Source organism: Mixophyes fleayi, chromosome 1, assembly GCF_038048845.1.
Source record: "Mixophyes fleayi isolate aMixFle1 chromosome 1, aMixFle1.hap1, whole genome shotgun sequence".
Taxonomy (NCBI): domain Eukaryota; kingdom Metazoa; phylum Chordata; class Amphibia; order Anura; family Limnodynastidae; genus Mixophyes; species Mixophyes fleayi.
Genome location: NC_134402.1, coordinates 357015083 through 357031283, shown reverse-complemented (window position 1 = coordinate 357031283; position 16201 = coordinate 357015083). Strand labels below are relative to the sequence as shown.

Sequence of the window (16201 nt, the reverse complement as noted above, 5' to 3'; positions counted from 1 at the left end):
TCTTAAGGTGTTGTTGTTATTGCAGTCTACAATGCTTTGCATACAAATTGCACTTTGCCTGCTTTGCAGACAGGGAAGAGATGTACAAGGCTGTATGATAGATGTACAAGGCTGTATGATAGATTCACATCTCACTGATAAACCTTAATTACACCATCAATATACAAGTATTACACAGATGCAGAGCACCAGCATTAGTCTCCTTTGATAAAGAGCCACTGCCCAAATTAACTTGGCAAACTTTACTCACTGTTTCAAGTTAAAATTTTCCATGATTACTCAACAGCAGAATAAAACATGAGTTGGAAAATACTCAAAGAATATTTAAAATTAAATCTATTTACAATAAAATAGTCCAGATGCTTTTTAAATCTCAGTCCAGGGAAGGGTCAGGATGTGCCAGAGAAGGAAGGAGTTCAAATGTAGAAGTCTCAGAGAAGGAGACAAATCTTTTTCCTTTTCATCCTCTGTTCCTTTTTCATGCCATTCAGTGCAATCAATGTGGCTTCTCTAAAAACATTGTCTACATTTTCCTGAAACTTGGCTGAACATTCAAGGTAGTCCTCGGCTTGTATGGTTTTTCCAGTTGCTTCTCCCTTTAAGGCAAGAGCAGGTAATTATTTATAGATCATGTTGGAGCAGGAATGATTTAAGGGTTGGAGATATTCACATATTTGTGCAGATCATCTAAGTTTACAGAACATTTATAGAAAAATAAACTAAATATCCACAGCACGGTGGTAACAACAAACATAGCAACATGGCTGTTCATCATGATCACCAAACAACTAGGTTAATGTGTCTGAATAACCAGGTGAAAATGCTTCGTATTACTGGTCCAGGTATGGTTCTCCCACATGTGGGTCACTATTAGACCTGGGTTTCCACCATAACCAACTGAATCTGATAAGACCACTGAAGCGCAGACAGTACAATGATGGCTCAATTTGGTCAAACGGATCACCTTAAATTACAATGTATACATTCAACGCAAACCAAGTTTTATCTGAGCATTTTATACGTCAGACTCCACGGGGTACGTTTAGTGATCATCAAGATGCCCTGTAAGAGGATCATTCTTACTGGTTACAGTACTAGCTCATATTCCTGTCAATGCAGCCACTGAGCATGAAGAAAGCAGTCCTAGCTTCCTCTGCACTCACTATGGGGAAGTTGCAGCAGCCTGGAGACTTTTGCTTCCTGAAATATATACTTCCCTCTGGTCTTTGTTACATTGTCTTCTTATAGGTACTTCTGACAAACTAGGGCTAGGTCACTACAGCGATTGTATAGTATGTCAGATGTGGCAATAAAGGTCTCCGATGGGACCTGCTAAGTGTGCAGCTGTCTGACCACGTGTGGTGGCCTATCTAGGTTGTGCAACTCAGTCTCACATAGGTGACCCATCAACCAATGGCCTCTGGCTTACCCAATACCTTCCAGTGATCATATGGCAGATCGTCGTGTAGCCCTAGCTTTACACAACACTGTATACGTAATCATGCAGCCAGTCCGAGAACTTGAATGACACAAGGACGCAGATGCAGAGACTCAGAAGCATTTCAATCATGAAAAATAACTTGGCTCTGTAAACTGCCTGATCATTTCTTTCCAAGTAAACGGGTTCTGAATCATACTCGTGGCTCTTCTTACCATAACTTCATATGTTCCTTCAATGGTTTTACAACCATGTATCATTGTATAGAACACGGCTCCTAAAACTAATTCTACCTTTATGAGCTTACACCTCCCATAATCCAGGATGAGGGCTTTATAGGAGTCAAGATTTACTTCTAAGGTTTGTGGCTTATACAGATTTTCTGTAAACCTAATTATAGAGCACTGGACAGGTACACAACAACATAAAAACATAATATACCTTGTAAAAGGAGACGTTTTAGAAGGACAGTGAGGGAGAACCAGCCCCAACAGCAGCATTTTGGGACAACCAAAATCACATACTTCCAGGAAATAAGTATAAATGCAAAATATATCCATCCCTCGTTAGCATAGTTGAGCAGATTTAATAATGATTAAGGTGATCACGTTTTTTTAGTTGGGTAACTAAATTCTTCTCATACCCTTCTCCCACCGGTTTACCCATACTACCATCCCAAGTCACACTCACTTCTTTCGTTTTAGCACTCCCCTGTTCCCACCAGATTGTAAGAGCTCACAAGTGGGGCCTTCCTTACCCTTTGTTTTCACATCTGCATGTGCCTACCTTGTATATCCCTGGTTTATGTATTCTCTTTTATCCACCCCTATATAATGCAAATCCACAATAATAAGCAGCATAATATTAGAACTTTATTGCATTACAATCTGACATTATTCAATCTGGGCCACTTAACCTCATTTATCAGATTCATATTTATTGTGAGTTTGCAAACTGACCAGGTTTATTTAATATCCAGGTTTTGATAGCTTGCTTTTGGAGTTCTTGATGGACCATATTTTGATGAAATTGCCTATTTGTTCCACAGGTGGAAACAATTGATCTGCCCGTTTTGCTTTTGCATTACTGCAGATATATCACGCTCCTGGAGTGTACAATGCTGCCCCCACCACTGCCCTTGGCTGAAGTTTTTCCACTCATAGTTGGCAAGAATCACAATGACATGTTTCATGGACAAGTTCTATTTGTGTGTTGACCTGTCCACATTAGATTATTCTCCCCCAATTTCATGGCTTGTTATACTACTATTGCATCCGACACTTAAATTAAACTTTTGTGACTAGGGTCCAATGAGAGAAAATACTGGATGACAGATCCTCTTTAAAGGTAGGAAACATTCTTACAATGCAGCATGATGTGGGCAACACAGAGCACTGTCTTCTGAACATACACATGAAAAGCTCCTGAACACTGTTGACTTTTATTGCACCATTTACATCTGGTTTTCACATGTTCAATGCAATAATCCAGCATACTGGCATAGGCATATTAGAAAGATTACATCTTTCATGGCAGTGGATGGAAGGCTTGGGTTTCCTGTTGCACTAGCCCAGGATATAAAGTCACTATCTAAATCTAAAGACTGCCCCTTGCCTTGATTACCCCAATAACTATCAGTATTCTGACCATCAGTCAAATTCAGAATTGGAATGTGTACACCTGTAAGATCACGGGTCATGTTCGTTACCTGGAAGTATGTGATTGGTTCCTGCTGAGCAGATTTCAGTTTCCGCAGGCGTTCTTTGTCCATGCGCAGGTCTGTTTTACAGCCGATCAGCACTATAGGCACACCTCGACAGAAGTGATGCACTTCAGGATACCACTGAAAGACGAGGGGAGACAGGGTCAGATCCACTACAATTTATCCACAGCATCTTCTAGTCTAATTACAAAGACATAGCTTATTCTGAACTTTTTAAATAACAACATCTGAAGAAATAAAATTATTGCAGAATGAATAAAGTACAGTGTTGTGATAGATTTTCCATTGTCACTGTTGCTGTCTGCAAAACAGATCACACATTCCTGATGCAAACCTCCACACATGCGAAATTTGATCATATCAAAAGGATTTGTCGGCAATTTAGTCACATAGGATGGGATTACAGAGATCTGGTAACACTGGCACTAGTCCGGACTGCCATGCGAGCTAGCTGGAAGAATGCCCCTTCCACAAGTGGGATGGTAAATGGCACCTCCAACATGGCAGCGGAGGTCCTTGCATGACGGGTTTGCCATCCTACCAGATTAAATCCAACTGAATTACATTTTGACTGGTAGGACTGGGCCACACTACGTAATCATCAGCTAAAAGGATTTAAAAATAAACATGCAAGATTGAGGCCAACATTCAATGTTTCCTGCATATGGACAGTCTAAGGAATAAGGTTTAGTTGCACATTAATTAGCAACTCTATGGCATGTGTGACCAAATATGTCATTGATATATTTACACACAACGTAATGTGTACCTATGTTTAATAACCACAATGCTATATTTAGTGTCAGAGGATATTAAACAATTTCTTTTATATCGCCACATGTAAAACAAACGGTCAGAATTGCTTTCCAGAAAAATATATCACTCGCCAAACCAGTGTACAGCTGACTTCTAATTGTAAAGGCATCGTTGGGCAGTGTTGTGTGCCCCATATTTATATATGTTACCGCTGTACCTCATGAATTTCTGTAACTTTTTAATACTTGATGTTATTAATAAAACGTATTTTAATAAAAATAAATCTATCACTCTACAAGGAATTCTTCTCAACCCATATCTCATCTACTTCACTTGAGTCTATGGATACTATTTTATTTAGTCTTAGCTGAGCAAACAATCTGCCGGCTCATGGTCAGGTGAATAAGTCAAATATATGAATTAAGTTCTATGGGCAAAATTGAAGTTATCATGGAAATTATAGGCGTTTGTTATAATAAATCGCACTTGAAACAGTGTACATATAGGGTTCATACACATTTTGGAGCGTTTTCTTCCTCACTTCCTACACACTATGGAGGCAGCCATGTTGTGAGGTGAGCCTATATTAACGAGAATGTATTCCATCAATTCATTAGGAGCCAGTAATATCTACAAGGCTCTTTGTCTCAGTGATGTCACCGTTTCCAAGAGAACCGATTGGCTGCATTCACATTAATATTGATTTAATCCAGATAATGACTGCCTATATATACTGTCTACACAATCACTTGTCAGAAGCTTTACATATTCTATCCAGCAAGTTACTCTGCACATATGGGCTTCATAATATAAGGAGACCAGTATTCTCTGTAAATTCTCCTTCATGCTGTGTAACTATGGTAAGTGCTGGCGAGGTATCAGTTACAACATAAACAGCATTACTTTTGGCGTATTTGGAACACAAATGGTCCAGGCATTAAAACAACTTGGAAGTACAAGCTGTGTTTCATACAGGACCGTTACACATGTGCCTCTATATGCAATGAAGGTCGCACAGAGGTGTAATGGGCGCTTGCAGGGCACCATTGACTGCAATGAAAATAGTCCTGCTCAGATGGCCCTTATACTTGCTCACTTCTAAAATAGTGACATTCTGAATGCTAACTCCAGACTGAACGCAACAGGAGCAGACGTCCTAATGTTACAGAGCTTACACTGTGCATTAATTACCAATGGTAAGACAGCAGATGCACTTCTGCAGGTTAATATTCCAACTTCCATCTATAGCTGTGTGGTTAATATGTGGTGTCTGACTAACCTAGGTCAAAGTGTTACCTTCACTGTAACATATGGCAGGCTGTATACCTTACTGCAGTCTCAGCAATACACACCCTGTGTTCTTCAGGATATTTATCAGTCTTTGCATTGATAAGCAGTACATAAAACTTCTTTCCCAGTGTATCATGAACATGATAAACTGCTGAAAACTATGCCTGTCTGTGTAATATATGTGAACATTGAAAATTAATCTGTAAAAGAACATCAGCCAGCTTAAGACATCCTTGAACTTCACCACAGTGGTTGAATGGAAAGTCACAATATGTCTTCCTGCCGACCTCTCTATTAAACAAACAATGTGTCTCTGTATATCAAGCAATAGTCAGCCACGGTTCTCATTGTGGTAAGGTGCCCAGCGCGGGACTAACCTGATGGGCAACGTCAGGATGCCAGTAACGATTTAGTGTCTTCTGGATCTGTACCAAGCAAATCTATGAAGATTCGCTGGGGTCCAACGACTGGCTGCTGTAGCGAGCCAATCAGAGCTCAACGCGACCAGGTACCTCTATATGACTTACTAGAAATAGGCCAAAGTTTAAATGAGAATTATCTGTAAATAAAAAAATTTTGTGGTGGTTTCCATAAGCCAAGAAAAGTTTTGACTTTATATAATTTTTCAAAATGTAGTTCCATTATGTGCAGAGCAGCGTAGTCACCTCAAAGTTCTGTATACAGTGAGGGTGTATTGGATGATGGTAGATGTAGTTTTCTGCCAAACAGTGAAGCAGGTCTACAGAAGGACTAGATAGTATATGGTAAATCCCTGTGACACTGTCACCCAGCTATCTACAGCCTGACTGTAGATAGCTGACACATAGGGTGTGAATGCATGTAGCACACAAGCGACTTCTTCTTAAAAAGAATACAATACAAAGTGAAATATGAAGTGGGAGGGTCTGGCCAGACAATCTACACCAACTTCTGCACTAAATCATCCTGGCTGGTTGGGAGCAAGGGTGGTTGGTTTTTTAAGCGTTTTACTTCCTTCACCAAACTGTCCCCCGCATGCCATACCTAGATGCACAGAAATAGATTTTGCAGTGCACCATTTCAATTTTCTAGGACATAAGGACCACAAACTGACCCCATGTAATGAATGGGGATTGTTTGCTTTAGGGATATTATGGTGTAGTGCAGAGCTCCTGTTACCGCCCATATTCAGCCAAAAACACCAGATTTACGCAATACAATTGTCAATACTACAGGCAAAGGTAAGGGGCAACCTTGTTACATGTAGATCTGCGCCTGTTACGAGTTATCCACTGTGAAACAAGTGGTGTCCTTTTAAAACCATGAATCTTCTGAAAACCTATTCTCTAATAGTAATAGAGTTACCTCTATTGTTCTCTGCATAGTAATGTGGAATCTAACCACTTATCGGCCATCTGTCTAACGATTTGTTTTTTTGGTGGAGGTCACTGGAAACAGCAAACACATGTTGTCAGGCTTACATCACATCACATTATTAAAAGTCCCAGTAAAATTATTGGCCTTGGGCTTTGTCCAATCTGACACTGAGCAAATGAAGTGTCTGAGGGCATATCCAGCAAAGAAGACAAAAAGGAGGTCGGCAGGGTCAGGATATTAGACATTCAGGTACCAAATTCTACTGGAAATAGGATTGTCTGGGAGAGTGCACCAAATGGGAGTTTAAAGGACATGTCTTTTAAAAGATCTGTCTCCAACAAAGACCCAGCTGAACAGAATTATTATTATTATTATTATTCTTCAGATTGGGCGTGTAAGTGTTTGCAGGTAAATGGCGTTATGAGTGACATTGATAGGGGGAGATTCAATTCAGCACGATTTGTCTCCGGAGCAGTCCAAGGAGACACACTGTGCCAATCGGAGACTCCTTACCGTAATAGCCAGCAATATGCGCTCAATTGAATCTCCCCCCATAGAGACAAGCGCACAAACCCCCTCCCCTACCCCCCTAGGACCTGTTCTCAGTTGTACCATTTAACAAAAAAAGAACTGGAATCTTACCTTTATTAAAACATTGTCAAAGCTGGTGGGACTTGTAACATCGTAACAAATTAAAACCAAATGAACATCTTGATAAGAAAGAGGACGCAGTCTGTCATAATCTTCCTGTCCTGTAACAGAAGATGACATACATAAGATGACGTTGCACATGTACAAGGATAGTGGGGGATTTGATCCCCTTTCTTCTCCTAGGACATTTTTGTTGAGTTTTTGAATAGCTGCCTCTGGTGAATTCCCACAACTGTAGTGCAGTGAAAAACAAAACAACCACTTGTGGATGACACAATACCAACAACTTTTGTAGTTATGGGTCAAAACAGCCTATTTTTTCCATTAAAATGTAATTTTGTTTTATTTATACACTTTTTTTTTTTTTTTTTTTTAAAACATGGTTTTTGATCCTGTATCGAACTCCCCCTCCACACACCCAACTAGCGGCAATGCAACAGGTTTTACTGTGCAGTATTTGTTTACTAAAAGATACATGAAGCCAGGAACCCCATTATGCAAAAGCAAGGTGGGAAAGAGGGAAGAAGTTAGCCAGAGTACATCCTAATTTGTGGTCAGTGTTGGACTATTGGATCAAGTACAAGCGGTCAGAACATTTCCCCCCCCCCACACGCTTGTTTATTATTGGCTGCTGACCAATCTGGTAGCGGGTTCATTTTATAATGGGAGACCCAACGCTGCTGGTTTCTTATGGTGACATTCAGCCTAGGCTGTCTATGGGGCTCGCATAGAATTCATAGACTGTGGCAATGTTTTGGTTTTTTTTTGGGGGGGGGGGGGGGGGGTTAAACTGATGTCACAATGACCTCATATTAAAACACAAATTTTGCTATTGAGGAAACTCAAAATAAAAAAAAAAAAAAAAAAGTCCAGGTGAAAATGATCTCTCTATCTATCTCTCTCTTCTGGTTTTATTGTGCTTTTAACCAACCTAAGCCTGGGGGTAAAAAACAAAAAAGGTAAAACAGGAATTCCCCAAAAGAAAAAAAAAATCTTATTGTGTCCTTTTGTAACCAGTACACGTTCTACAACATTCTTTTTTTAGTATATTGTTCCTACTGACTGCTCCAGGACATCTATAATCTAATGTTTTACAGGAGGCCGGAAGTGAGAGATCTACAAAGTAACAAGACAATGACAACTTGGGTGGAGAAATGAGCAGCCATATGATGTATAGATCTATACAGTCATACCACCCAATATTTACACATGCAAAACCAGAATATAAACCCCACCTCCAATTTGCATGTCCCCATTTCACTCAAAACACAAACTAATGCACCCAACCATGCACTCTTTTTCAAGCCATACCCCTCTTTCCTAAACGGTGTGTCACGGCTCCTTGGGATGCCACTGTGATCTCACAGGGTTGGCGTGGCCAGGGCCGGTGGTAAGAAAGGCAGGGGACTACTTGGTAATTATTTTGGCTTAAGGGTGATTTGAAATAATAATTATGTAGACCCTAAGGGTGCCTCGAACTGAGAAAGTTTGGGATCCACTGCATTAAGTCTTGCCCATTTTTGGGTGCATGAAACAGGACTGTCCCAACTACAACCAGACATTTAGGAGGTATGATACAATGACTACACCAAACATTTTTTTATTCCACTGATCCTGCAGATATAGGAAAGAAATAGGTTAGTGATCTGTTAAACAATAGTAAAGTAAATCAATCAATTTATTATTATATTTATTATGGTGTAGAGTGTCACTGAGTGAGGCTCCTACAGGACTTTAAATTCCCCCAAAAGTCATGATTTTTATTTTATTTGGTTATTGATATTTTGGGAATAGTGTCCGTTCAAACCTATACAATCGTTTTACTCACATGCACTTAATGCTTATAACCATTAGCATTTTTTATTTTTATTTCATTTTTAATGCATTTTAATGCTCAGAACGCATTTAAAATGATATTGCCTACTCTCCCGGAATGACCAAGAGACTCCCGCATTTTGGAGAGTTCTCACAGGAGAGCAGGGCAACCTCCCGCATCCAGTCCACTTTGCTAATGAAGTGGGTGGCGTCGGGGCTAATTGCATTATCCTGGCCCCGCCCCCTACTGTAATAGGCCGAAAATGGTACACATGTTGTCAGAGAGGCGGGGCCAGGATGACACGATTCGCATGACCATTACCCCCAGGATGCAGCTGCTTTGGAGATCTCCAAAGCTGGCAAGTATGATTTAAAACCACTGTTTCTAAGAACACCATATCATTGTCATTTCTGCTAGGGTTGTGTTAGCACTCTGGTCTTCAGAATGCAATCTTGTATTTTTTTGCATTTACTGCAGGTAAATGCATTGGAAAAGCCTACAATGGGCTCCCATACTCTAGTTTAAAAAATAAAATATGACATTATATTTACACCCCACAGACACCATTTGTCAGCAGTAAATTGTGTGTACAGAATGACACTGAAAAACATTGTGGTAAATAAATTATTTGCAAATAATCTTATTTGTGTGAACAAAAGTAATTTCATAATTCAAATGTGAAAGGACAACGCAAATTTGTAGCAATAATTTTTTTTTGTTAGTTGCAGAATCATTTTTGTTGCGCTAATAAGCATAAACAGTAACAAAGCATGAAGTTACGCTTTTAAAAGTTAGATCAATTGTGTCAAATAAATGGGATATTACAGACATTCTAAAATTATTTTCAAACAGAAAAATATTGGAATGTAAAATAAAAATTGTAAACCCCTACAAAATAAGCTATAGCCGCAAGTTTTAAACCATAAGTCGGTTGCCAGTTGCAGAATAGTGGCATAAAATAGAAGTTTTGTTTATGTTTCTACAATTACATAACTATATTTGTCCATCAAATTTAGAGATTTCTACATAATGGATATTGCTTTTCAGAATAGCTAGGATATTCCACAAAATAGATTTTGTGCATTAGTTTGTTCCAGAGCTGCTTAACCACTGACTGTTCGTTACATGACTAATGCTATTATAACAGAGTTATTAATATAAGAGCGTTATACCCAATGTAACAATGTCACACTATATCTAATGCATCTCTACATTTGTTCTACACTTGCTCTGTTTTGTTCTTATTTTCTCATTTTTCATTGTATTTTGGGAGAAAATAAAATAAAGGGTTCCCCTAGCTCTGTGTTATACATATAAAGCCATTTTGTTTACCAGTGGAGTGAACGACTATTCTATCTGCATTCACTCAGAGCTTATTTGTTAAACATTGTATTGCGCGGAAACAAGCTGCAGGTGATGTATTCACAAAACAATACAAGACGGATGGTATCTGAGAAACCTCCACAGTTCTCCAATTCTCTCTTAGCACCACTTCACTTTCACTAACTAGCGTTGCAGTTTCTCTTTACAATTAGAGTTACCAGGTCAGACATTTAAAACATGACATAAAATACACAAGCTGCATAATGTGGGCATGTATTAAAGGGCACTTATAAAGTCACCTTGTGAAAAGCGATTTTGGGGACTTTTATAAAGCGGTCATCGCGGTTTTAAGAATTGTAGGGCAATTATTAAGTATCCTATTTTTTGCACAGTAATCTCACTATTTCCGCAGCTCTGCAATACAGCCCGTGCCAGGGGATATGTACACACAGTGACTAGCAAGTCCGTCTTCTGTCATACACTGCACATGGGTACGCGAACGCACTGGAGTCCCCATCAAGGGCTATTATTTCAATAACCGTTATGCTCCACATATGTAAATAGATTGATTTTCTTACTTCCTGCTCTGCTCATGGACATGACAGTTCAGCCTCTCCCACTTAACTAATGCAGGCATCAAGAGAAATTTGGAAGGTGATCCAGGCTCAGGATCAGTTGCCAGGAGTTTACCCTAGCAAAAAAATCAGAGATGAATTGTCCCAAATAAGCTACTATACCACAGGTGTGGTTTATTTATTTAGATTTATTGTAGAATAGGAGATATAGATATATTTACACACACACACACACACACAGTCATGACCAAAAGTTATGAGAATGACACAAGTATTGGTTTTCACAATGTTTGCTGCTTCAGTGTTTTTGTCAGATGTTGCTTTGGTATACTGAAGTAAAATTACAAGCATTTCCTAAGTGTTATTGACAATTACATTAAGTTTATGCAAATAGTCAATATTTGCAGCATTGACCCTTCTGTTTGCCGACCTCTGCAATTCGCCCTGGCATGCTGTCAATCATCTTCTGGGCCACATACTGACTGATGGCCGCCTATTCTTGTCTAATCAATGTTTGGAGTTTGTCAGAATTTGTGGGTTTTTGTTTGTCCACCCGCCTCTTGAGGATTGACCACAAGTTCTCATTGGGATTAAGGCCTGGGAAGTTTTCTGGCTATGGACCCAAAATTTCGATGTTTTGATTCTCGAGCCACTTAGTTATCACTTTGCCTTATGGCAAGGTACTACATCATGCTGGAAAAGGCATTTTTCATCACCAAACTGTTCGTGGATGGTTGGGAGAAGTTGCTCTTGGAATATATGTTATGGTACCATTCTTTATTCATGGCTGTGTTTTTAGGCAAAATTGTGAGTGAGCTCACTCCCTTGGCTGAGAAGCAACTCCCACACATGAATGGTCTCAGGATGCTTCACTGTTGGCATGACAAAGGACTGATGGTAGAGCTCACCTTTCCTTCTCCAGACAAGCGGTTTTCCAGATGCCCCAAACAATCTGAAAGGGGATTCATCAGCAAGAATAACTTTACCCCAGTCCTCAACAGTCCCTGTACCTTTTTCACAATATCAGTCCATCCCTGATGATTTTCCTGGAGAGAAGTGGCTCCTTTGCTGGTCTTCTTGATACCAGGCCATCCTCCAAAAGTCTTCACCTCACTGTGCATGCAGATGCACTCACACCTGCCTGCTGCCATTCCTGAGCAAGTTCTGCACTGGTGGTTCCCCACAGCTGAATCAACTTTAGGAGACGATCCTGGCGCTTGCTGGATGTTCTTGGGCGCCCTGAAGCCTTCTTGACAACTATTGAACCTCTCTCCTTGAAGTTCTTGATGATCTGATAAATGGTTGATTTAGGTACAATCTTACTAGCAGCAATTCCTTGCCTGTGAAGCCCTTTTTGTGCAAAGCAATGATGACTGCACGTGTTTCCTTGCAGGTAACCATGGTTAACAGTGGGAGAACAATGATTTCAAGCACCACCTACCTTTTAAAGCTTCCAGCCTGTTATTCTAACTCAATCAGCATGACAGCGTGATCTCCAGCCTTGTCCTCATCAACACTCTCACCTGTGTTAACAAGAGAATCAATGACCTGATGTCAGTTGGTCCTTTTGTGGCAGGGCTGAAATGCAGTGGAAATGTTTTTGTGATAAAGTTGGTTTTCATGACAAAGAGCGACTTAACTGCAATTCATCTGATCACTCCTCATGACATTCTGGAATATATGCAAATTGCCATCATAAAAACTGAGGCAGCAGACTTTGTGGAAAATAATATTTGTGTAATTCTCAAAACTTTTAGGCATGACACACATTATATATATATATATATATATATCCCCCCCCGAACAGAATACACACCCCCAATGAGGGGCGAGTGACACAATGCTGAGAGGTAAGGGAGCTGATGGATGCACCAGGTTACATGTGACTGACCTATACACAAGTTTCCATGATACCTATTTGAGAACTGTGCTGGAGGTGGTAGAAGTTGTTTTACTGTCTAACTCGTTTATTGTGCTGGAGTGGAGAAGGCAATACAGAGATGGTCTAGTGCCCAATTTACTGTGAAATCAGTGCACCACCATGTATCAGCACCTGTGCCCACACTTAACAGACACAGCTGTAGAACCTGTACCTGCTGGGGTCCCTCTAGTCACTTATGCCCATACCTAAAAGCTAACCAGGACAGAGAAGAAAACGCAAGTGAGGAGGTGCATTACTTGCTATGCACCCACCTAGGTCACATACAGGGACTGACACTTGAAATCGCTGAACAGAAAAAACAAACAAAAAACCCCACAATTTTTAATGTTGAGATAATGCCCCTTTAAATTCTCTCTCACCCACAATACAGGTCACTGCTAATGGCAGACTACAGATCTCACCACAGTGACTGGCCGTGCATGATTACCACTGTGGCTCACATGTCCTTCAAGAGTCGTGCTTCACAGATGCACAGGAATTTTAAGCACTACTTATACCCAAACACTTGAATATCAATCAGCCAGTGAGGTGGAGATAAGAATAATAGATTTTGCTTCAAACCAGTAAATATGAATGCACCATTCCAGCACTAAACTTGAACATTTGTAAATTAGAATAACTTTTCCCATATTTAAACAAGTATCTGATGATCTATTTCTTAATGATGGTTTCTAGATCCGCTCTACCAGGAGTCGGCAACCTTTATCTATCAGTGTGCCGGGTAAAATCTAGTCAAGTCCAAGTGTGCCAGTTGTACATACTATAAAAACCATGTGCCAATCGCTTATGTGGCATTTATGTATGGATTGGCCAAACCAGGCAGTATTAATATAAATACATGTTTAGTCGTACCAACGACAAAAGCTATATAGACAAATTCTGCAGCAAGATGCAGGTCTCCAGGTAGCGGAAATGCCACCAAAAAAATATATGGCTCAGGTTCATATGGCTCTAAATAGCAGGACAGTGTTGCTCCTTCTGACTTGTAGGATAAGTACTAGGAAGAGTTGGAGCAATTATTATGCACAACCCAAATGTAGATCATGATGACATGTATGGGACAATGTTTCTAACATGAGTCAGTTATTAATTTTTATTTATAGGGTGCCACTAGGTGTCCGTAGCACCGTACAGGGACAAACGAAGTTACAATACGAGGTGAGACAGCACAGTACAGTAAACAATTAGTTATGACATTGTAGGAATCTTTGTCTTACAAAATAAATTTCTTCACTCACTTTCCTATACGGATGGTGTTCATGTGAAAGGAAACAGTGACGGGTGCACCGGCGACAGTCAGTTACTGGAGTGAGGTGACAGGACCTCACTGCTGTCACCGACCTAGAACCCCCAAATAGGCAATTACACTGCGAACCAATACAATCAGACCTGTGGGAGGAGGGTGGTAATGAGCGACATCCATCACTGCATGGAGAAGTTCAAGGAGGAGATGCGCAGCCACGAGCCCTTGACATCTGGCTGGTGTGCCACGGCTGGCAGGTGTGCTGGGGGGTTGCCAACCCCTGCTCTACTACTACTATTAAGAGGAACAAATTAATGGTGTAGGTAGGCACAATAGATTGTAGGTACATAGCTGTACATTCCAGTGTGAAATATTCCAATCCCTGCATATTAACTAATCACCTTTAGTGTTTATTAGCACATGTATATTATTTTGGCACTGCTTTGCAAATGGGTAAACACTAGGCAATATCAAGTAATGTTAGGGGCCCTATCTGGTCATTCTTTAAACTCCTTTTGAAATAATGTGGATGCTTGTAATGATACTCCGCTTCCCGGACAGAGGTCACCGAGATGCTCCGCTTCCCGGACAGAGGTCACCGAGATGCTCCGCTTCCCGGACAGAGGTCACCGAGATGCTCCGCTTCCCGGACAGAGGTCACTAGAATGCAGTCTATATTGTATAATTGTCACTACAACAGTATCTGTCATGACAATAGCTCTTGAACATAAATTTTCATATATTTTATTATCTATATAAAACTACACCCACACAGATTTTGTCATGCCCATGTTTCTTCTGCGGCGTGCTCACAGAATGCTTGTGTTTCTCTTCCAAGCCAAAAGTTGCCAGCCCTCCCCTGGTAACAACTGGATAACAAGAATGCTAAGTTTTAATTCACTAATCAAAGTCACACAAGCTACAAACATAGGAGAAAATTGTAGAAAATCTTGTTTTCCTTTTAATAAGCATGACAGCCAATAATGTACATAAGAAACGGTCTAACTATGTAGGCCAACTCCTCTCTAAGCTTTAGCAGTATACATTCAACATTGATGTGCTATACCCTGTAATTACTTGAATACACACTCTTACACAATGGATCCTGATAGGTACGCTTTGCCCAAGATAACACAATTTTTAGTGAAACATATGTTACCTCCAGCATCGGACTGAGCTGCAGGGGGGCCGGGAAATTTCCCAGTGGGCGCTGATGTCAGACAGCTCCGCCACTTTTGAGTTGTATTAGAAAAACTAGTGCAAGATGTGCATTGGTATGCCCCATATTGTTCTTTATCACTAGCAGTTTTTACTCATAGGCAAATTGATTATACCTTGTGAAGAGCAATCTACCAGAGAAATGAAGAAAATTAATAGACTTTAGAACACAATTTAATTTTTTTTAATGAAATTTATTTTTTCTCTGGTTAAAGCCAAGCGACCATCAGTGAGCTCCAACTACGTTCTGTTATAATAACATTATGAGTGCCATCAAATTATAATACCCAGATAAAAAAAAAAGATGAAATGGGCATTAAATCAGGACCACATATAGGGGTAATGACAATCTGAATAATCTTTACAACTATGACATCTATGTCCACGACCATTATAATGGCCAAATAAAGAGAAAGATGGGGGGGTTCTATTATTTTGTGCCACCCCCGGATATATTTACCCATATCACAGCGCAACCAATTACATTCTGTTTTTTTGGGGGTAAAGTTGCAATCTTTTTTTATTTATATCAGTAACCAAGGCTACAGCGTTTTGCTTGAATACAGACAGAGAACTCTCCTACCAAATAACCTTCAACAGTGTAACAGATAAAGAAACTTAGGTCCCATTGAAAATAGTATTATATGAAAAGAAAACCGCAGATATCAGTCATTGTGGATTAACTCCGGGTACACTTGGCACATCATACGCTCTGATATTTGGTTGAACTTTCTGGGATGTCCTCTGATAACTCTTCAAAGTTTATTTGTAAATAAACTGTCACTGTGGAATGCTGAGTTTCAGACTGTTTGCAAGTGGCCTTATAACCCTGTCCAGAATGATGAGCAGCAACAATTGAAATCACTGCAG

At 40.0% G+C, this 16201-nt stretch overlaps 1 protein-coding gene across 1 annotated transcript in view; it reads right to left on the bottom strand.

Moving 5' to 3' along the window:
• Positions 1 to 227: 227 nt before the first annotated feature.
• RHOF (ras homolog family member F, filopodia associated) overlaps positions 228 to 16201 on the bottom strand; it is a 37444-nt gene continuing 21470 nt past the window's right edge. The window contains exons 3-5 of the mRNA XM_075178077.1: positions 7206 to 7315; positions 3147 to 3281; positions 228 to 596 (exon numbers count right to left, since the gene is read on the bottom strand). Of these exons, the coding sequence (XP_075034178.1) occupies positions 432 to 596; positions 3147 to 3281; positions 7206 to 7315 (410 nt within the window). The 3' untranslated portion in view covers positions 228 to 431. The remainder of the gene's footprint in view (positions 597 to 3146; positions 3282 to 7205; positions 7316 to 16201) is intronic.